Source organism: Prionailurus viverrinus, chromosome D3, assembly GCF_022837055.1.
Source record: "Prionailurus viverrinus isolate Anna chromosome D3, UM_Priviv_1.0, whole genome shotgun sequence".
NCBI lineage: Eukaryota > Metazoa > Chordata > Mammalia > Carnivora > Felidae > Prionailurus > Prionailurus viverrinus.
This window is the reverse complement of record NC_062572.1, coordinates 87,754,853-87,778,825: the sequence shown is the minus strand read 5'-3', so window position 1 is coordinate 87,778,825 and position 23,973 is coordinate 87,754,853. Positions and strand designations below refer to the sequence as shown.

General features: G+C 42.3%; 1 protein-coding gene across 1 annotated transcript in view; it reads right to left on the bottom strand.

Annotated features, from left to right (window-relative positions):
- Positions 1-3,910: 3,910 nt before the first annotated feature.
- Positions 3,911-23,973, bottom strand: part of DOK6 (docking protein 6) — a 369,110-nt gene continuing 349,047 nt past the window's right edge. The window contains exon 8 of the mRNA XM_047828764.1: positions 3,911-4,214. Within this exon, the coding sequence (XP_047684720.1) occupies positions 4,075-4,214 (140 nt within the window). The 3' untranslated portion in view covers positions 3,911-4,074. The remainder of the gene's footprint in view (positions 4,215-23,973) is intronic.

The following is a 23,973-nucleotide window of genomic DNA, read 5'->3' as shown; positions in this document are numbered from 1 at the left end:
GATAAAGTAATTTGAAATTGCAAGATATTGATCGACAAATGTTAATAGAATTGGAGAAAAATGTATCATTTTCACTTTGAGCAGTTTTAAGTATAATATTTGTTATAAGACCTAACGTGTTCAAGGCCTAAAGCTCAGCCCCACTGATTGTATATTGCCCTTTTATTGTGCTGTGTTATAATCATCAAAACTGGACTACAATTTTTTATAAGAATATAATTTGCTTAGCTTGTTTTCACATAGCATTAATGGTTGATTTTAGGAAGTGGCTCAAATCATCTAGGGAGTAGGGTACTCATGCTTTTTTACAAAGTTTTCTGAGATATTGGCCAAAGAATGAGGGGCAGACATCAATTTTTATGATGTGTTTTAAATATCTACTCTAAAGATACCACATGCAATAAATAAATTGGATCTGTAAAAAGTATTAACAGTGTAACATTATTTATCAGTCCACTGCTTCTATATTGGACAGAAAGTATTAGTGGTTGACCACTTTATAGGTGATAAATGATTTTCAAACATAATTGCCCAACGAAGACAGAGAAAAATTGTACAAGCTACTAGGATTAGTACTCTAGTTACTACTTGGTGAAAAAAAGTGAGGTTTATTTTTTATAAATATGTTTCACTTTATTTCACATGCTCTATCAAACAGCATCTTCCCTAGTACATAAGTAAATATACATTTCTTATTTCTTTAAGTTCAAATTGTGGCAGTGGCCAGAACTTATTGATTCATAAGTATATGCAATCTGCATAAATAACTTAGTTCTGAGTGCCTATTACTCATTCGATGAATAAGTGAAAGATGTGTTTCCCACTCCCCTCCCCCCACCAGTGTGGTCAACTATTGGGTCAAGGTTATTTTACACTTTTCCACACTTTAAATACAATGGGTGCAATAATTAAGATTTTCAGGAGAAAACTTGGGGACATAAAAACTGAATCCCCCTGTGTCATCTTTCCATGAACCGTGTGGACCCTCAGGGCTTTCTCTGCTCTCAGAAGAGCCTCGATCACTCGTGTCAAGTTCCTTCACCACTGGTCTCTTCCAACCTGATGCGGAAACTGTGATCGTCTTCATTCATGTGCCTAAGTCTGGTTGGAACCCCAGTGGGGTCGCTCTCAGAAAGAGCCAAAGGATGTCTTTGGTTCACAGCAACCCCAATTACAGGAGAGGTATAATACAATTTCTGAAGGGAGAAAAATGACTCACAAAGTAGAGAGGCCTCTTCAGTCAAAAACCTGTGAGCTCAAGTGAGTCGAATACATGTTTACGACCATTGTAATTGCTCCCGTGAAATTGGCTTCATGAAGTTCCAGGAGAGGAGAATGGTACAGTAACTTTTCTTTCATCTTTGGTTTTTGTAGAGGATTTATCTGCTTGTCATTTTTATTACAATGCACACTGCCATATGTCAAGAACAGTAGGCTAACATAAATTCTCCTCTCTGTTCATTTAGCAATTTTAACTTAGCTATGATTATAAGTATAGATGGAGGAGTACAGATGCTAGAATAAATCTCCAGAAATGTACCGTGAGAGACTTTATAGCATTATTCTCATTGTGATACGATTGGGTTAAAGGCTTGGGAAGAAGATTTCTCTCACACATGCTTTTGATGACATTATTTTCAGAATGAACTGGCCCAAGATGAGCCTGATCTTTGGTATCTCCTCAGTTAAGCTCACTGGTAACGATCCCAAGGAAATGGTGTTCTCGAAGCAATTCCATGCAGGTATTGTGTCTTCCACCAAATAGACACAAGAGCAGACTCATCTGATTAGCAGAATCCCCCCCCACCCTCGGACTCCCTGTCTGTGCTTTTCTTGCACATGAATGAAGCTGAGACATGAACCAGGACCCCAGAGGGCCTTTCCCCACAAGTCTCATGTAGTGACTGTGGTCTCTAAGCAACAGCTCAACTGAGTGAGCGGGCGAGAGGCTTGCTCTGAATGTGGCACCACTAGGAGCTGTGCTCAAATGGTCTCAGCGGGGAGTTGCTCTGGTGTGTTTTACTAAGGGCATTTCAGAAGCAAATGCCACGTGCTAAGTGATTCGGAGGCGCTTAACCCCGAAAGCTGGGATTTTAGGGAAGGCTGTATCACCAGCATGAGGAACCAGTCATCCGCTTTTCTGCTGGGTCAGCAAAATTCATGGTGCAGAGAGTTTGAGTAACTTTCTTTTTATCCCTGAAAGCTTAAGATAATTATTTTTCACAGCCACATTAACTCTTATGATTAGCATCTTGATGGGGTTTTCATACTTATCTGAGAGATTCAGAGTCTAGGTAGTTGCTCTAGGTGTAAATTTATCTAGGAGGGACCTAGAACCATTTCTATTCAATAGTCATTCTCTGAAATAGGTTGTCAATAGGCACTCAAGCTACGGAGAGAGATTTAAAAAAAAAGAAAGTCTTATTACAGACCAGCAAAACAAGTACCCCTTCAAAAGACCAACTTTAACAGTTTAAAGAATTTTGCCATTAGGAAAAAAAATGAAGTTTTTATCTTACATGATCTGGGCTCACTATTCTTTAAACTTGCCTTGGAGTATTTACAAGCTGACCATTTAGGCATGTGGCATCAGATACTTCTAGGTAGGATAAGTTTTATTTTTACTCGAGTGAACTTCAAAATTAAGGGCAAAGTATCTTTGTTGACACTAATTAAATTAGCCAAATTCTTCAGTTCCCTTTAAACCTTGTAGGTTTGTCATTAATGTCAGAGATGAAAAAAAAATTATATTTGCTCCATTTTCTCTTATAATCCCAGCCAACTCATGTCCATTAAAAAGAAAGTAAAGCCTAGCAAATTCTGCTGACATAGCACATTACAAGGGACCAATGGCTCTTTGAGAACAGCATCTATAAAATTTTAAATAATTGATATCTATAATCCTGTGCCCATTGTTCTTCTGACTGCAAACTAGCTGAGTTCTTTTTAGGTTTATATATATATATATATATATATATATATATATATTTTTTTTTTTTTTTCCCCTTCCTTGAAAAACAGTTTCTCATTTAGAGTCTTTCTTTTTCTTGAGATTAAATGGAGGCCAGTAGGTGATCACACCCAATCCTTCTCACGTAGTTCAGAGGGATGGCCAGAGAGAGAAACATCGTCAACAACAAGGGAGTACGAGGCAAAAAGACAGCGTGGTAACATGGCATGTGGGACAGCTAGACTGCTTCCTTTGTTTTCCAGGGTCCCTCCTTCTCACATATCCGTTTATACTTGTCACAGGAGCAGACTTGACTACGTAAATACTTTTGCTAATAAAAAGCCTTTTTTTTACAGCACTATTTTAAAAATAGCTATTCAACATAACAATCTTAATTTTAATGCACCAAATTACAGTTTTCAACAATGTAAGTGAGCATATCCTGTCACCCTCAGCACACATTTGATATATACTTGTTAGATATACATGGATATAGCCATATCCATATCTATGTTTGTCTACAGATGCACACACACACACACACACACCCACACAGAGTAGAGCTACAAGGCCCTGCTTAACAGTGTGTTCTAAATCTCATTTTCCCTTAATTGTCACCGGGCTTATTTATATGGAGAGTTATGATGCCATTAGTAGACCTTGCTGGATTTGTCCCCATCAAAACCTTCCAAGCCACGTAGCTTGTGGTGGGTGACATTATGTCTAGGGACAGACCCTGTCATCAGGTGGGAGGGCTGAGCCATGAGGACAGGGGTAATGCCCACCACCCAGGTACAACCCAGTGTGGGCAACTTCTCATGGTGCCCAGGCTTCTGCTACTGCCAGAACCAGGAATTTTATTTAAAGGATGATTTGGATTCTATTTTTGTAAAACATAGATCCCCCCCCACCCCCGGGCCCCCCCGCCAAGAAATTCAATAAATAAAGGACTTAGCCACAGAGTCAAGGAAGCAGAACTCCAGTGTTTAACCTTCCACTGGGATTGGGCTACACCCGGCCCATGTCAATGTTACTGCGATCGGTCTTCCAGGAGGCAGAGGGTGCAGTGACCCTGCAAGCAGGTCCGGACAGACTGTGTCTCTGGTCAGCAGGCTCTCTGAGTGTCATTGAATGAGGCTGGAGCTGTAGCTGAACCCGTAGCTGCTCGACCGGGACAAAGACTGCTGTGTCTCTTCGCTCTGCTCCGAGGCGTAGCTGGGAAACGTCTGTGCGCGTGACATCTTGGACGAACCAAAGCCGTGACCTGAAAGGAAGGAAGGAAGGAAGGGGGGTGCTTAGAAACCCGTTCAGAGAAGCCAAGGGATATACCAAAAACAGATACACACACACACACGGAGCGCCGAAGCCCGCAAATCCTCCAAAGAGAGCTCCAGGTAAGCATGCAGGTGTGGAAGACGGAGAAATGTGGTGCTGGACTCCTTTGTGGGTCACGAATGGGGTCGGTATTTGCCTCAAGTGCATCTTGTCAAAACTGCTGGAGGCCAGAGAGCTACGTAAATGTTCTAGGGATCTGAAACTTCTAGTATTCTTTAGCTATTGCAACAAAAGCAGAAAAGCTTTTCTGGAAAAAAAAAAAGAAGTTGGTTTTGATGGAGAGCCTGGAAGCTGCATGCTTTTCTTCTCTACTCACTTTCAGGATACAATAGCAAATTACACACTTTCCTAAAACCTTTTCGAGCAGGCAGATTACACTTTATCCTAACCAGTAACCATCCATTATCAGGAAAAGCCTTCCCCGTTGTAGAGTTTGGGGCCCTGGCTTATCCTGTTGGGTTTGGGAGTACCTGAACCCCCTCCGAGATACGATTAGCCTAAATGATAAGCCTTTAGGGTTACTAAAATAGCCTAAAAGTCGATTCTTCCAGAAAACATATTTAAAGAACATTCTATCCATGCTTTTGCTACTTCAGACGGGTCCAAAACAGAAATGGTTACTGAAAAGCTCATCAGAATGCTGACCATATAAGGAGAAAGTGTCTCTGGATGGCTTCAGATGGACTTTCCAGGGGCTTCTCCAACCTTTTTTCTTAACTGGGAATTAATTATTCTTCGTACTTGGGAATGACAGTTATCTAACGGATGTGCTTAGCGAGCAGAGAAGAAAACTAGATCTTGTGTGAAGGAAAAGACATATCTAGTTTGATTTGTAATGTTTCTGGTCTCTACCAGGAGGAGTCCAGAGAAGAGAGTCTGCTAACACAGAAATAGGGACCATCTCGTCTTGCTCCTCCGGAGGCACTGTCCTTTGTGAGGTCATGCACCTAATGCCAGTTTCGTCACCAGGCGTGTTTGGTGACTTGGAAAATATCCTTGCAGGTTCTGAAGCTTGGGATCCAGGGAGAAATGTAAATGAATTGGGTAATAAAAGACTAATTAAATTGGCAGAACCTCTTTGTTAAAAAATCGTGAGAGTAAAATCACTTTATTTTAAAAAATATTTTAAATTAATTTTTTAGTGCTTATTTATTCGAGAGAGAGAGAGAGAGAGAGAGCACAAGTTGGGGAGGGGCACAGACAAGGAGAGACAGAATCCCAAGCAGGCTCTGCACCATCAGAGCAGAGCCTGATGTGGGGCTCGAACTCACAAACTGTGAGATCGTGACATGAGCAGAGATCAAGAGTCGGACACTTAACTGACTGAGCCACCCAGGTGCCCCCATAAATGGCACTTTGGAGTCACCACTGGGTTGGCCTAGTTCTCTTGTAGACTGAGGCTCCCTGTGAACAGGTTGGGGTGGGGAGATGTGAGTGTTTCTTCTTGGTCTCTCCCTCTGGCCATGCCTGTGGTTCTGCCATCCAAGCCTCCTTCTGAGCTTCTGGACCTTTCTGCTCCCTCCCCCGACTCTCTCAGGGCCCCCTAACCACACTTCCTCTCTTTGTGCCCTTACACTGAGGGTGGTAATGCTGCCTGCTGTGGCCTGTCCCTCACAGTTCCTTGTTGGTTCTGTGACTTGCCTCCCAGCACCGTAAATAATAGTCCACTAAACTCTCCTAAAATCTCAGCTGGGCATGTCTTCTCTTTCCTGGAGGACCCTGATGCTGCAAAGAGGAGCACTGGATCTGGGGAGAGGCAGAAAAGGGGAGAAATTAAGGGATCTGGAGTACCCCTGGGGTACCATCAAGGGTGAGAACTCAGAGCTGAGACCAGATATGTATGCTGCTTCTGCTAACTGTGGGTGTGACCAACATAGTGAGTCTCACTGTGTCTCTTGGGTTCTCAGTTTCCTTCTCTGCAAACTCTGCATGACATTCATGGTACCATGTGGCTCAACTGATTATGAAATCAGTGAATAGTAATGGAATTCAAACATGTTAAGTGCTACCACCATAGTGAAATGATCAGATGTCACCACTGACTCCAGCGGGGTCACCTCTATTGAACAGTCAGAGAAGTTCTCCTGAAGAAGGTGGCATCTTGACATGATATTTATGCGGCAAAGTTATGGCAGAGTCATCGGATATGGAAAAAAAATCACTTAAAAGTTTTAACAATTTTGCCTCCTTATCTAACCATTGACTTATCGGATGATAATTCACAGGTCTTATGAGCGGAGATGCTGGCATTTATCAGCATAAACCAGCTGGATATTCTAATATTAATATAACATCCCTGGCCTTGGTTTTATCTCGTTATTAAAAAAAATAGAAATATTTGAAAGAGAGCAGTGCTGGAGAATACCTTTAATTCACATTACTTGTGGGCTAAAAGCTAAGGCTTAAGTTGTGAATTTGGAAGAGTCTTGGGCAAACGGCTTTTCACCCTAGAATCTTGAGCTGTAAAAATTCGATCGTGCAACTAATATTTGTGAAACATCTGCTACAACAGTTCAACACTCCAGAGGGGAGACGCGGCGATGGCAAGTGCAGTCCCTGACTTTACAAGGAGTCCACAAGCTGCTTTGGGAACGACGGCGTGGCCAAGGACAGACCACAATCAACACCACTGCCCTCTGCTCCCCGTGTTGTAAGGATTGAGTGGCACACCCCCTGGGAAAGCACCCGGGACTCAAGATACCCAGCAGATGCTAGTTTGCTCCCTTCTGTCTCCGCTGAACGGGAGCAGATTCGTGTTGGTGTTCTTGGCCAATGTCTGAGCTTTCTCCGCCACATCGGCATGCTGCCCCTCACGGTGACGGTTTTCAAATATTTCTCTCCTTCAAGGTCAATACTGCCTTCTTCATCTCTTCTATGAACAATTTCTAGTCTAATTGGAAATTAAATTGTGATTGTCTTTACTTCAACCATTTCTTTACACACACTTCACAAATGATGCTATTTAATGCTTATCACAAGAATAACATATCTCAATCAGAACCGTACATATGAAGGCTTAGTAAATGCTGTTTGATTATGGCAACAATGGGTATGAGAACAAAAGGGAGGAATGATTAAGCATTTTCTCAGTATTTATTTGAATTATGCCCTTTGGCACTGTTGATGAAAACAAAACAGAAATCAACTTTGTGGCTTAAATTAAACACTTGCTCGAATCGACTGTCCACAGCACTGAACAGAAACCCTATTTAAATGCTTCCGACACTTTCTCTCCAGATCATCCCCTGAAGACAAATAAGGTGAATATGTACCCTGGGGATGTGGGGAATTCTTTAACTTAAAAGCAACAAATATGTTAACGGTTGTTAGTCTATCCTAAAAGTCTTCCTGATTGATTGATTGATTGATGTTTATTTATTTTTGAGAGAGAGAGAGAGAAAGAGAGAGGGGAGGGGCAGACAGAGAGGGAGGCACAGAATCCTAGGTGGGCTCCAGGCTCCGAGCCATCAGCATAGAGCCCAATGCGGGGCTTGAACCCACAAACCGCAAGATGATGACCAGAGCTGAAGCTGGATGCCTAACTGACTGAGACACCCGGGTGCCCCACAAAAGTCTTTTTAAATTTTTGTTCCTATTCCATTTTATATTCATGTTTGTTTTAATAGAAAGTAATATTTTCTACCCTTATTTTCAGGTAAACTGACTATCTGGGGAAAAACAGGTATTTCCCTGACAACTGGAACTATACTCTGAGATGACAGTTCATAACATTCCCCTGCTTCCTTCTTCTGATGGTCTGTGCACAATCCCCACACTGAAAACCACTGTTCCTTCCATAATGACAGAAATATACTGGATGTTGAGACATTGAAAACATTCACTTATGGGGCGCCTGGGTGGCTCAGTCGGTTAAGTTTCCAACTTCAGCTCAGTTCATCATCTCGCGGTTCGTGGGTTTGAGACCTGTGTTGGGCTCTGTGCTGACAGCTCAGAGCCTGGCACCTGCTTCGGATTCTGTGTCCCCCCCTCTCTCTGCCCCTCTCCTGCTCAGGCTCTCTCACTCTCTCTCTCTCTCTCAAAAATAAGTAAACATTAAAAAAAAATTTTTTTTTAAAAGAAAACTTTTGCTTACTCTCACAAGCCTATATGACTTCTCCCAACTCCGGAAACTCAAGCAGCACAGGACAAGGGGGCAAGATCACTCTAGCCGTAAAAAGAAAGCTTCCCTCGAGGCCTCCTGAAAGATTCAATCCAGTAAAGGACTAGAAGGAACACAGACATAATGGAAAATGACAACTGAACCAGGGTGTGAGACCAGACTCACGTCACATCAGAGGGCAAAACAGAACGACAGCATGTTATCAATCACCTCCCCTTCCTGAGGGGGTGAGAAGTACGTTGTTGCCCGCACAGTTTCCGCTGCCGTTCCCTTTCTGGAAGCTCCTGGTTTTCTGTGCTAACGCTGACTGTATTCTTTACATAAACCATAAAGGAAATTGTTTCTTTGGGAAGTCAGAAGGGTCCCAAACATAACACTCATGCTTATTAATTGGTAAGAAATAACGGATACTTGATTTGAATTTATGTGTTTTATTGGTGTGCTGGGATCTGGGAAAGATGGAAGGGTGTTGTCCATTAAAATAAGAAAACATGGGGCGCCTGGGTGGCTCAGTCAGTTAAGTGTCCGACCTCAGCTCAGGTCACAATCTCGCGGTCCGTGAGTTCAAGCCCCGTGTTGGGCTCTGGGCTGATGGCTCAGGGCCTGGAGCCTGCTTCCGATTCTGTGTCTCCCTCTCTCTCTGCCCCTCCCCCGTTCATGCTGTGTCTCTCTCTGTCTCAAAAATAAATAAACGTTAAAAAAATTAAAAAAATAAAATAAGAAAACATTTTTTTTTTAAGGCAGAAAAATAAAAAATAAAGCAGTTGCTTCATGAGAAACAGGACAGCCCAGAGTCAAGGCATCAACAACGGGGCCCAAGTAGACACCGAGGAGATGCCATCTTCAACAAGGGGTTTCTAACCACCAGAAGGAAAAGGAGAGGACAGATGGTAGGTCAGGCCTGGACGCTGAAGGACAGAATGGAAGAATGGCTGGGGACGGGGGGGGGGTTGCAGAACAGAGGTCACTAAGAGCTCTCCCTGCAGAGAATCATGGGCCCAAAGGGTTTTTTTTTTTTTTAATGTTTATTTATTTTTGAGAGAGAGCGAGTGAGCAGAGGAGGGGCAAAGAGGGAGAGAGAGAAAGAGAGACAGAGAATCCGAAGCAGGCTCCAGGCTCCCAGCTGTCAGCACAGAGCCTGACTCAGGGCTCCTACTCACGAACCATGAGATCATGACCTGAGTCGAAGTGGGACGCTCAACTGACTAGCCACCCAGGTGCCCTGGGCCAGAAGGTTTTCATAGGTGTCTAATATCTGTATGTTCACCTGGAACTAGGCAGGAGTGGAAGCCAGACTAGAGGCAAAAGTGGTCTGGAGCTGTCGGCTAGTATCTCAATAACGACTTAGCTTATAGTAGTTATGCTTCGAAATGCCAGGGACTCACTACCAACATCTTTTCTCTTAGCTGTATTTGAATTTTACTCAATTCATTCTAATTACGGTTCAAACCAGCTTATGTTTTAGTTTAATCTTTGTGCTCTCCTGGAGGGCACTTCTGAAATTTCTGTGCAGATTCCAGGATCCTAGTACCTTCATGACCCTTGAATAGATTTGCTGGGGGTATTGAGGCTCGGGTTTGGTACATTTGAGCCAACGGGGGAATAAAAATCATGAGTTTCAGCCCATAAAGAACGTGATGTGTAGGGTGTCTGGGTGGCTCATTGGTTAAAGGTCCAACTCTTGGTTTTGGTTCGGGTCATGATCTCACAGCTTGTGGAATTGAGCCCTATGGCGGGCTCTGTGCTGACAGTGTGGAGCCTGCTTGGGATTCTCTCTTGCCCTCTCTGCCCCTCCCCCACTTGTGCCGTCTCTGTGTCTCTGTCTCTCTCAAGATAAATAAATTTAGAAAAGTGACTTGTACAAGCCATGATATAATCACCACTGTTCATTAAGTGCGTATTTCATGCAGATGTTAGAAATATTATTTTTAAAAATCCTCACATCGATTCTATAACGTGAAGTTGCATAGCCTCATTCTACCTGTGGAAAAAAACAAAACTGAAGCCTACCGGTGTCTAACGACTTGCAAAGCTGACCACTGGTAGAGCACAGAGTCAGATCAGATCTGGTAGGTAGAAACTGAAGCCAAAGCCCTGGCGACACTTTGATACATTTCCTCACAGAACTCTTTTTTTTTTTTTTTTCATTTTTTTGTCTCTCTCTCTTTTTTTTTTTAGACAGATGGATTTTTCTGTTTTTATTATTTCGTACTTTTTATTTTTTATTAAAATTTTTGAAAAACATTTCATTTGTTTTTGAGAGACAGAGAGAGAGTGTGAGCAGGGGGAGAGGCAGAGAGAGAGGGAGAGACAGAATCCGAAGCAGGTTCCAGGCTCTGAGCTGTCAGCACAGAGCCCGACGTGAGGCTCGAACTCACGAACCACAAGATCATGACCCGAGCCGAAGTCTGATGCTTAACTGACTGAGCCACCCCCACTTTTTAGTTTTAAAAATTGAGGCATGATTGAAAAATGTAGTTGCATGTATTTCAAGGGTCCAACGTGGTGCTTTGATATATGTGTGTGTCATGGAATGACCATCAAGATAGTTAACACACCCATCACCTTACACGGTTAACTCCTTGTTTGTGTGTGTGGGGAGAATGTTTAAGATTTATGTTCAGATGATGTCTTAAGGAGAAAATGGAAATTTTTATTTGCTATAATTCTTTTCTAAAACATTTAAACTAATGCAAGGAAACATTTATCCATGAGAATGAGACTTCCCTACATAATACACAGTTAGAGATTTGAGTTACAACAGAAATATTACAGAGAAAATTGCTGAATGTTACACAAGTTTACTTTGGAGGAAGTTTGCAAAATGCTTAGACTAACTATGAGGAATGTGAATGAAACTTTAAAATTTACTATCAGGTTTTCATGTCATGTAGCACAGTTTTATTCTGCAATAGACACAAGGTGAAGCTTGCATTGAATCTGAGGACTTCTGAAATGAGTTTGAGGAGATGTGTCAAAAAATTTGCTCAGCACTTGACGAAGATTTCATTTTTATTTATTTACGTTTTTGTTTAAATTCCAGTTAGTTAACATAGTTTCAGATGTACACGATAGTGACTCAACACTTCCTACAACACCCAGTGCTCATCACAGCAAGCACCCTCCTTAATCCCCATCACCTATTTAACACAGCGTCCCCCACCTCCATTCTGGTGACTGTAACTTTGTTCTCTATAGTTAACAGTCTGTTTCTTGGTTTGCCCCTCTCTCTCTCTCTTTCTTCCCCGTTGCTCATTTGTTTTGTTTCTTAAATCCCACATATGAGTTCAATCATGTGGTGTCTGTCTTTCACTGACTTTTTTGCTCAACATCATACTCTCTAGCTCCATCCATGTCATTGTAAATGTCAAGATCTCATTCTTTTTCATCTCCGAATAATATTCCGTTGTGTATGTATGTATGAATGTGTGTGTATGTGTCTATATACATATATATAGATACTATTTATATATATACACATGTGTACATGTATATATATGTACATGTGTACATATGTATATATGTATATATACACATACCACATCTCCTTCATCTATTTATTAACCAATAGACACTTGGGCTATTTCCATTATTTGGCTATTGTAGATAATTCTGCTATAAACATTGAGGTACATGTATCCCTTTGAATTAGTATTTTTGTATTCTCTGGGTAAATACCTACTAGTGTGATTACTGCATCACAGAGTTGTTCTATTTTAAACTTTTTGAGGAACCTTCATACTGTTTTCCAGAGTGACTGCACCAATTTGCATTTCCACCAAAAGTGCAAGAGGGTTCCTTTTTTTCTCCACATCCTCGCCAACATCTGTTGTTTCTTGCATTGTTGATTTTAGCCATTCTGACAGGTGTGAGGTGATAGTTCACTGTGGTTTTGATTTGTATTTCTCTGATGATGAGTGGTGTTGAGTATTTTTTCATGTATCTCTTGGTCATCTGTATGGACAAAGGTCTGATTTTTAATCGTGTTCTCTGTAGAAGTTTGCCTACAGCTTTTCTTTCTAATAACTGATCAGGTTGATTTTCCGGAGATCTGGGAAACATTCCAATAATCACAAACAGAATTTTGTCTTCTTGTATTTGTAAATATCTTCTTTGTGAGTATAAGACCACAACACCCAAATGGTCTTGGCTTTCAAACTCTTTATATCTCACCATTATGAATTATGGCCCTCATGATGCTGATATAAAAATCCAAATGGCAAATGATAGTTGATGAGATTGGGAGATGGAGAGGGGGCACGTCATGGACTGTTATACCCTATACTAAGCAGATTGGATATTTTTTTCTATAGGTGACAAGAAACTTCTGAATAATTTTAATAAGGTGAGTGATTGGATCAGGTATGTGGTTCAAAATCTCACTCGGTGGGACTGTGGAGTAGCTGTTCTCAACCCTTTTTGCACCCTAACATGTTTGATGGGTAAAATGTAGCCCTTTTCTCATAGAAAATTTCTCATGGAACGCTACTGCAAAGATAAAATGATGCTTCTGGTTTTATGTACATTTCCTAGGATTTCCTTCTAATCCTTCCCCAGTTTCTCCAACTGATCAGTATCCCTCCAGGTCCAGTAGGAGAGCTGAAAATTGCTGGTGCTGATGTAGATAAAAAAGACTGAGGCCGGAATAGTTGGGTGTGCTCAGGCGTTGATAAAATTCACTCTTATTGACAAAGATCGACACAAGTACTGGTGAGTGTAATTAAAGTCAACATTCTAAATTCTGAATTACACAATCAATAAACCATGCAGTAATTTCAGAAGTTGGAAATCTGCAACCTACACCATTGGTTAGTAGCACTTCCTGGAGAGTAGTTATTGCAATATGTCTGTCCTAGTAGCATAAATATCTGGATAAATAGTGAATAAGAGACCTGAGGTTCACAAAAACAGAGTCAAGAAGCATAGGACAAAGGAAGGATTCTGCTGACTTTTCTTATGTTTTACGAGAAACTGCTGCAAAGAAATCCGGATTACTTTTCTAGGCAGATTGAGCAATCCTTATGAGGATAACGGTGCGTTATCATTGCACCCAACAGCCAGCAACAAAAGTCATCATCTTAACCTCTTGTTAGTTTTCAATTTTTTATGAATTATTTTTATTTTACTCTCACTGTATGGGAGATGGAAATCTATTTTTATCAGCTGTTTTTCACATGAAGTTCTAATGTCAAAAGGTTAAAAAAAATGTCTGCTTAGAATAATTGCCATTTTACAGTGTCATGTGGCCCGCAGTAATTTCACTGAAAACAGGCAGAGCAGGGCAGTGATGGACAGCATAGCCTCCAAGGAGGGTCCTGACACCCACACTCAGCAGATGACATTGCGTTGGACATAGTTACACATCAGATAAGAGCGTGCCAGGCTCTGGGTGATTCTGGTCATTGAAATTTATTGAGCACGAACAATGTACCAGGAAGTGTAAGACGTTTGGCTTATGCTGATGCATTTAATCCACCTGGCGACCCTGCAGGTTCGTGCTCTTCTCACTTAGGGACACAGACACTGAGGTTGGAACTCAAGCTGCCTGGCTCAAAACTCTACATGGACCCCAGAAGGTTAACTCTACCCATAGGTAGCACAGCGGTCAAGGTAAAAGGCATGGTTTTGCAAACAAAAATGTATCAGAAAGGCAAGAGTGCAAGCAAGTCTCATAACTTTTTATTCTTTTAATTCCACTTATCTTGGCTTTCAGAAGAGCACAGGATAATCTGATATGTATTTCATATTACTTAACTGTAAGAACTGGATGGACACTGGTTTTTCCAAGGGTCTGTATCTCTTTGCACGTTTGACTTCTATTTCATAATCGTGAAACGAGAAACACTAGTTTTTCTCATTTGTTTGTTTCTATACCTAACAAGCACTTAATTGAATAGGATGCTAACTTTTAGAAAGTTATGATCAATAGACCATCTGGACTGTTCTTGGATTACATTCACGACAGTGAGTTGGCTAGTGTTACCAAGTTCACTTTACGTTCACTACTGCCTTAGGACGTAAGAATATTTTAGCGCAAACCCTTTATGTTTACATGGCGAATAACCCTAACTTCATGTAAATTAGTAAATCATGTAACAATTAAGTTTTTCTGAATCTTAGCTGAGTCAAAGACAGAAGTTTTAGGTTTGCCTAAGTCTTTATGCCTCTCTACCTGCAAGTGTCTATCATTCTATCAGATTTGGGGGAAAAATGGGTATTGGAAAATTTGACTAGTTCTTTGGAGAAACATCTTAGTTCATATTCTTATCTACACTATGTATGAAAAGAAAGATCCTGAGAGTGACAAAATAGAAAGAAATTTAGAAAAATAGTTTGAACTGGAAGATTTTTCTAAGTACAAAAGCAGCTGAAGTTAAAATAAAATAAAATAAAAGTTAAAATAAAGGTGTCATTTTTGACACCAAGACTATAAGAATCCAAGTCTGAGTTTAACTCCTTTAAAACTTGACAACATCCAGTCCTTGTGGAATCTCAATTTTAACGAGACTCAATTTTAACGAGGAAAAGGTGGTACCAATCCCTTCAATTAGTTTCATGTTAGTTAACACACCAGCCTGGATTCACACTGAGGGGTCATGGCAGGGGTGGGGGGGTGAGCTTGAAGGGGTCAGAAACTATTTCTGCCAAGAATTTTAAAGGAAATTTTATTGTTCCTTAAGACAGATCTTCCCAATGTGAGTCCATTTGCCGTTTGCTTTGGTTGGATATAGATACCAGCAGTCCGGGTTGGTAGCACTGTCATCAACAGACAGCAACTTTTCATCTTCAGGCATATATGTTTCGATCTAGAAACATCCTTTTTTTCCAGACAGCCTATTCCAAACGTAAATCCAATGAAATGATAATGCGAGACTGTCGTAGCGGGGAAGAGTGCGGCAGTGGAGACAGACAGCAGGTGTCTCGTGAGAGTTGAAGTTTGGAGTTAGAGAAGGAAGGTACTCGGAGGACACTGACAAAAGGGAAGGAGAACACTCCTGCTTCACAATTCCTTCCTTCCTTTTCTTCTTCTCCTTTTCTTCCCTCTTTCATAGCACTTTTCAAACAAATGGAAGAGAACCAACTGTTGGCACCCAAGATGAAAAGCCTCTGCCATCATTTTATTTTCAAGTTTTCAAGGTTCTTGCTTGTTATATTTTCAAGTATATGTGTAATTTCTGAGGAAAAATGATGCTGAGTTGTAAGTCATTATGAGTAGCCCTCATGAGTGGCTACAGAGTCAGAGAAGCTTGGTTTGAATGCAGACTCCGTCACCTTCCAGCCGAGTGCGCCCTGGCATGTCCCTTAGCCACGTTAGACTTTAGTTTCGTCACCTATTCGATGAGGTCATGACACCTGGCATGTAAGCATTTAATGAGATGGTGTGTTTAAAGTGATTAGCACAGGGTATCACATGTAGGGACGACACAATGAAATAGGGTATTCGTGTCACACAAATTTGGCCCTAGGAAGTTGTTACTAGGCCCTTTTATTTCCTTGAATAAAGAGGGAATGAGAAAAGTAATCTTAGAAAGTTGAAAAAGAAGTTTGGATGCATAAGAAGCGCATTCCTCCCAGTTGTGAAAGAAACGTCTGGCAGACCAGAGATGTGACACAGTACTGCTGATGCCACCAGACTTCACAAGACTTAAGACTTGAGCCCACTTACAAAAATTTAAGTGATTCCAGCAGGTTTAGGAATAAGACCGGGATGGCAAAATACTCTGCCCTTTAGAAATTTGGTGGAGAGATTGTATGGAGAACATGACCTAGGGCGTGACAGACCCCAGTCTGAATCCTGACTCTGTAACTTAAGCTTTATCTGTAAAATGGGAATAATACTGGTGACTAACTACCCCCATGTTGTGAAGACAAGGTAACTACACTAATGGGTAGACTAAATCCCAATATACTGTATTAACTTTCAATTTGCTTGCCTTTTATTTAAAATGAATTTCTGGATATTGTTTAATTTACTAAACAATTAATGGGGCACCTGGGTGGCTCAGTGACTTCGGCTCACGTCATGAACTCACGGATCGTGAGTTCCAGCCCCGCTTTGGGTTCAGTGCTGACAGCTCAGAGCCTAGAGCCTGCTTTGGATCCTGTCTCTCCCTCTCTCTGTTGCTCCCCCCACTTTCTCTCTCTGTCTCTCAGAAATAAAGATTAAAAAAATTTAAAAAAATGTATTAAACAATTGAGTTCTGATAAATACAAGAGATTTTTTTCCCCCAGAAAATGGAGGGGGGTAAGTGTGAGTTGCTCAGGGGTTCTCGGTTGGGTGAGCCCAACAGTCAGAAATCTGAGAGCTGCAGTGTTCTCTATTACCTGTAGACAGAGAGTGAGAGGAGTTGAGGAGGTAGAAAACATTTGTGCCTCTCCACCGTGGTATGTCATTGGTTGAAGAGGAGAGCATGACCCAGAAGCCAAAACTTGCCTGTGACTGAGAAGCAGTATTTCAAAACTGCACCCATCCTTGTTCCCCACACAATTTCCCTTTCCTTCTGTACTCGGGAAACGGCACCCATCAACCTAACAGCCCAGGTCAAAGCACTGGGAACCATTCCGTTCTCTTTGTTTTTCATCCTATCCTCTCCCTCCCGGTCAGTCAGCAAGTTCTGTTGCTTCTACCTCCTTGAAACCTCTTGAATCCACTCACTTCCTTCATGCTCACTCTCTCTCCCTTGAATTCGTCACCAGGTGTATGTAGCTAGCCACGCAACTGGTCTTCCTTACAATGCTGTCACCTTCCCTGACTGTGTTCTCCACCAAAGTGATTATGAACATGTGATCTCTCTCCCACATACTTTTTTAGGACAAATGCAACCCTCTAACATAGTACTCAAGGACATCAATGGGGATGACAAAGGTATGATTTGGGGGTTCTTTAATTAACTGCCACGTATAAAATCCATCAGTTCCACTGCTCCGGTAGAAATCTGTGTAAAGACGTTGTTTTTGCCTATACACATGGTTTCAAGACAAACCTTCCAGGGCTTTCTTTTAACCAGACTGTTACCCTTAAACTCTTTCTATAGACAAGTGCGAATGTATTGGAGCTTCCCCTAAGACTGTTTGTAATGTGAGCTCTGCTTCCTTCTCCAGCTTCATGTTTTCCTAGTCTCCCTTACACCCTCTGTTCTTTCTAATCCACTGCAGTTCCCTAAAAGAGCAGGTTTTCCATACCACGACGTGGGCTTCTTCCTCTACGGGAATGCCCGCTCTTACTGTCATTATCAACTCTTACTTAACAGGCTAATTCCTGTTTCTAGTTTGGAATTCATCGAAGAAGGCTTACACATTTCTCTTCACCGCCTCACCTGCCTGAGTCGGGAGCCACTCCACGGTGTTTCCTTAGCTCCACCTGCATACCTCTGTCTCCTCTCTTACGTCTATCTTTATGTCTCCTCCATGAACTTACGCTGAACTTGAGGAAAGGAGGCTTATTTACCTTTGTGTCTTTGGGGCCTTATAAAATGCCAGCTCACAGCAGGCACTCAATAAATATTAATGAATAAAACCGTGAAAAATGCACACAGCAGCTCACTCCTTGCACAGAGTAGAACACAGCAGTGTAGATAGGTCAGATACTGCCTGCACATCTTTGGTGACCAATAACTATCTGTTGAATCACAATAATTTAATTATATGGCCTGGTCCTAGCTAATGGGGAGGAAATTACAATTCTTTTTAAAATGAAAATTTAAATAGTAATAATAATAATAATATAAGGTGAAATGTGATTGTCAAATATATGCTATGGGTATAAACATGACAATAAGGAAATGATTGTTTTTGGCCGCATTGGAATGCACTGACCCCAACAAATGGACTACTTGATGAGGAAAGAAGTCCTACGCGGTGGAAGTTTGTTGCTAGACAACTGTCCGTGAATCTCTTGTAGCTTTGAATGTTTTGTAGCAGAGACACTGATAGTCTTTATTCTGGACTATCTTTTCAGGGAGATTTGTTGAGCAAACAGCTTTGAAAGCATCTCCCTCTGGAGGAAAGGGGGGGATTTATTTATCTGCAGTGAAAAAAAGATATTTCACTGTGAGATAAAGTTCAGGCTGTATTATTGCCCATTATAAAACATTGGGGTTCCCTAAACTTGTGGTTCTTCTCCTATGATGCAACCTACTTCATGTGTAGGTGCCAGCTGACCTGCTTTGTGTCTCCGTGTCAGAAGTGGGACTCAGCAAACCACCATAAATGCTGATACCCTGGCTAATGCTATTGCTGTGAATAATAAAACACCCTTAGTCTTGGACTCAGGAGTTTCACCTCTTCTGCCAACATCCACGATGCTACGGCAGGCTGACTCGCTAGCTTGCACATAGGGTAAAATATCCGACACTTCACAGTTCTTGACAATGTTAATAAATAGTGATATGTAATGATTACCATACTAAGGGTAGTGCCTTTGAATTTTTGTTGGATTTTACATTGACTCATTATTTAGTAAGATTCTGCTAAGTTTCAGTAAAATCCTTCCTTATCTGAAATATATAACATGTCTTAATGAAATAATTTATGTGATAGTGACCAAGAGGATAGTTTCATAGAGTGAGTTGAATAACTCCATCATATATGAAAAAGAAAGTGAATATGGACAATGCTGTTTTCTCTAGAGAATAGGAAATTAGATGGCCTTCTTACCACTCAAATTCTTAGGATTGAAATAATTACTAATGGAAATTTATTTCCAGTAAAGACAGTCTAGTCACCTGAGAATTGTCCAAATTATTTCTTTAAAAGGCTTATACATTTTTGCTGTTATTGTTTGGATGGGGAGGGTCTTTTCTTTAGATGACTTTTTTTTTCTTTTAAACAATTGCACCCTGTCAACTAAAGATGAAGTGGGGGAAAAAAATCAGAGAGCTAATTTGGTTTTCACAAGGAAGAAAGAAACATTTATTTTAGGACAAACACAAAGCAGAGAAAATGAATGATTCCTGTGGTTTTAGAATGAAGCTTTTATCCTGTTAGAGCCTTTGTTAAAAACAGTGAAGCATGTTTTAATTCTGAATATGGAGAATTGTTCTCAAAGATTTTCTGCCCCTTAAAATTGCTCTAAAAGACTATTGCTCCACCACAATAGGATACTTTAAAGATAGAAACTAAAGAGATTACAGGGTAAATAGCTTGCAAGCTGTGATGGTTAACATTCAGGGGATGACTCACTGGTGACTATATCTCTTATCAGAGTTCTTTTGTTAAGATAGTTTCTTTTTGTCCTCTGTGACAGCCAGTTGAACTGAACCAAGAAGATGCAGTGACAGTGTATTTTAGAATACCCCATTACTGGCTGTTGGAACGTGTGATGGAAAGCACGGAAATGGGGCCCACATAGGAAGTGTGGTGCAGGGGTTTTGAGAAGCAAGGTGAGAATCATACATGCTCTGTCTTATTGATAACTTTCAATGGCTGGCTTGCCTCATGATTCTAGAACATTCTAACTAGGATGTGTAATTCTCACGGGGTGGTTGATATGCTTCTATTGACAAAAATGTGATAATATAATAAATAAAATGCCAATGATTATGTTATTCTGATATTTACAAGCTTTTGCATGATTGGCCTCTTTAGTTTAATAACAATAATTTCCAGTGATGTTTATATATTGTATTGTATCTGTATGTTCAAATTTATGATTTAGCACAACTTTAAATCTCTGCATGGAAAAGAAATATGATATAAAAATAGCAAATTTAAGGTTCAACATCATTCCTACTCTTCATTCTTCGTGCCAATCTATGCACCCTATGGAGCTAATCCATGCACAGAGGCAGTCTGATTCTTGATTGGCGTGCACTGAGGTGTGTATTATTGGGACAATTCATCAATGGCTTGCATAATTACGCATTCTATCTGGCCTTTTGCTTTCTACAGGCAATGTCTACCTTTGAAGAACGTTCATTAGGTCTGCATATATACAAAAATATATAGTATATTTTTAAAACTATTGTCAAATATTACATGTATGTTTCTGAGCAAAAACTATAAAGCATAATAACTTGTGTTCATTCAGACACTTGACATTTGGGGTGTCGGTGTGGGGATTCACGAAGGGTACTAGCTGGTGGTTAAGATCTTTGCCTGAAATCCCATTCAGTCTCTGCGGTTGTATACGCTGGAATAAAAATGGATCTTGGACAGGTTGCAGTGAGTTCCTGAGGAAGAGGCAATTCACGCTTTCTCACAGCCAGGATCACAGAACGTAAGGGGCTGCTTGCTTTTTGATGAGAAGCAGCAACATTTTAGGTGCTTTGAAAATCCACGTCGATGAAATACTTTTGTCTAGACCTTTTTCTTCATTTCATGCATACTCTTCACCCATCGAGAAACACACATGCTGAAATAGACGGTCATTATCCTGAGGCTAAGATAACGGGCATGGACCAGATTGCGAGACCCTGGTTAAAATGAAGAAATATGTGGAACCCAACAAAAGCAGCAGAGACAGGGGGGTTTACTCACGGTGACATGAGGCCGCCTAATGCCCTATTTGTGAGAATATCATTGGCTTCTAGAATAACAGGCATTCTCTGACACCGACACTACTGCTGGTGAAACCAGAAACTCCCTTACCTGAGTGTAAAACTTCTGTCTTTTGGGGATTTTTAAACACACTTCTACTGAGCCCTTCCAACAGTCTCTCGAGGGGAGGCCAGATGGGAATTAGCACTCCCATTGCCCTGGTGACGCCTGCGGCGGGTGGGACTACCGGTGATTTCTCCCCCTGGAAGGGTCGTGACTCTTCCAGTGTTTCCTCGGGCAGTGACCACGGAGCTTTTCACGGCGTGGCCTCAAGGCGGCCTGGCAGGCCTCTCCAAGCCCAGGGGATGCCTGCAGGCCGGGATTGTCCTTCCGTGCGTAAACCCGGCTACAGCGCCCCCTGTTCACTCAAACGCTAATCCACGTGCTGCCCTGAGGTGTTTCGTGGCTATGATCCGAGTCCGCAGGAAGGAAGCGGATCTGGGTGGGCCTCGGTCAATCAGCCGAAGCGCTGAGGACTTCCTCGGGAGGACGTTTTGCTGGCGGACGCGGTCCCCAGTCCTGTCCTGGAGCCCCAGCTGCTCTTCCCGCCACGGGCTTGGGACTTGCTGAGCCTCCACGGTCACGGCAGCCGGTCCTTCGCCGCGTCTCTTCAGGCCTTTCATCCACGGACAAACCCACCCGCCTTGCGCGCGCGGCCACCCCTCTCTCCTGCTTCAGGTGTCTCGGGACACAGCGCAGCTGCTTTGCGAGCAGTCCTGCCAACCACAGCCCTTCCGGGGAAAGCGGCGGCTGCAAAAACGGCCGGTCCACTGGCTTGGGACGCACGGCCCGTGGCGGAACCTCAGGACTCGGAGGCCTCGAGGTCCCCCGGGTTCACGGTCCTCAGCACGAAGGGGAGGGTGGCCTCAGGAGGCACTTGTGTGGGACGGGCGTGGGTAGTGTTTGGTTTTGGGCCTCAGTGACTCTTCTGAGTTCTCGGTCCTGGAAAAAACGCTCCGACCTTCAGAATTCTGATTTCAGCGGGCTTGCTTAGCTCGAATATGCCTTCGTCTTAGCCTGGATCCGGAGCTCGTCATGGACTTCAGGGCACCCGGGGCGTTTCCCTGAGATGCCCATGTTGGCCGAAGACCTGCGACCGAAGCCCTGTTGCATCCAGCCCACGGCGCCTGGGGTCCTGGGCCGAACTCAGCTGTTACGGACCGGCCTGGACCGGGCTGGACCGAAGTGCGGCCCCACATTCTCTTGCTGAAACCCTAGCCCTCAGCGTGGCAGATCTGGAGTAAGGGCTTTCAGGGTGCAGTTAAGGTTGAATAAAACCATAAGGGTGAGGTCTTAAGACAGGATCGGTGCCTTTAGAAGAGGAAGAGAAGTTTCTCTGTCTCCCCACAGGCTCTGAGGACAGTCCAGGCAGCAAGAAGGGGGCCATTTGCAAACCAGGAAAACTTTCACCAAAATCCAACCATGCCGACACCTCGACCTTGGACTTCCAGCCAGTTCTGGAGGAATTCCTCCAGTTCTGGAGGAAAACTCCAGAATTTCTCTTGTTTAAACCAGTCAGTCTGTGGTATTCTGTTATGGCAGCCTGCACTAACCGAGACAAGACTGTGATCAATTTTCGAGCCATTGATTTTAGGGACAAAGAGCCTAAAGGATCATTTTATTATTATTATTATTTTCTTATCTAAGAAGAGAAATGGGTGCCTGGGTGGCTCAGTCGGTTAAGCATCTGAATTTGGCTCAGGTCACGATCTCACGGCTCATGGGTTCAAGCCCCGCACGGGGCTCTGTGCTGACAGCTCAGAGCCTCGAGCCTGCTTCACATTCTCTGTCTCTCTCTGCCCCTCCCTCACTTGTGTGAGCACGCACACTCTCTCTCTTTCCCTCAAAAATAAGTAAATAAACATTAAAAAATTTGAAATAAATAAGAATGAGTTTTTCACTAAATGAAATGGAACACACCCAAAATGATCAGCAGTACTTATCGCCGAGGGACAGTCAGTTCAAGACATAAAGGTTTGCTGAACGGCTGTACCAGCTGTATAACGGGTTTCGTGAAATAAGAAATGAGGGTGGCTCAGCTGGTTGCATGTCTGACTCCTGATTTTGGCTCAGGTCCTGATTGCAAGGTCATGGGATCGAGCCCCACGTCAGGCTGTGCCCTGAGCGTGGAACCTGCTTAAGATTTTCTCTCTCTGTCCCTCTGCTCCTCTACCCTGCTCACTTGCACTCTGTCTCTTTCTCTCAAAAAAAAAAAAAATCAATGGATTGGACCCTATAATCACTGAAATACAACCTACTGTGCAAAAACAGTTAAAATGTAACACCTTTAAATTTAATTTGAACATCCTTTGGTGTTTATCGAAGTTGTGAGTCTACTTACTGCTTCCTGGGCAAAAAGGAAGGTGTGAGAATTCTGCTGTCTGTGAATAAAGCACTGAATGCGGAATGTTTTCCCTTTGGGGTTTTCTTTATGTTCCTACTGGTCGCCATTGCTGTAACTTTTGCTCAGATACCATCCTGCGGTCTCGCTGATGGACTCTGTGTACCCCTGGCCTTCTTGTCTCCTGCTGTGTCTTATTCGTGCAGCATTCAGTGGTCAGGGACCGTTCCCACACCAGCAGCTCCGAAACAGACCTCCTCGAGAGTTGACGATTCTAAGTTAGAGTACAGGGTCTGCATGTAGACTGATCTGGCTTTCAATCCTATTCGTCTTTAACTGGCAGTCATTTGAGGGCCCCAGGGTTTGCATTTTTCAAACAGAGATAATAACAGTTATGTCAGGGCTTAGGCTAAATAGAAAGTATTTTACAAAGGGTAACACAGGGGATGTCTAGGTGGCTCCGTTGGCTCTTGGTTTCAACTCAGGTGATGATCTCATGGTTCGTGAGTTCAAGCTCCGCGTTGGGCTCCCACTGTAAGTTCGGGGTCTGCGTGGGATTTTCTCTCTCCCTCTCCCTACCCCTCCCTCGCTCTCTATCAAAATAAATATATAAACTTTAAAAGAAATTTCAACAAAGGGTAACACATGTAGAGTTCTTTGCATGATACCTCCTCCTGTAAATATCCCACA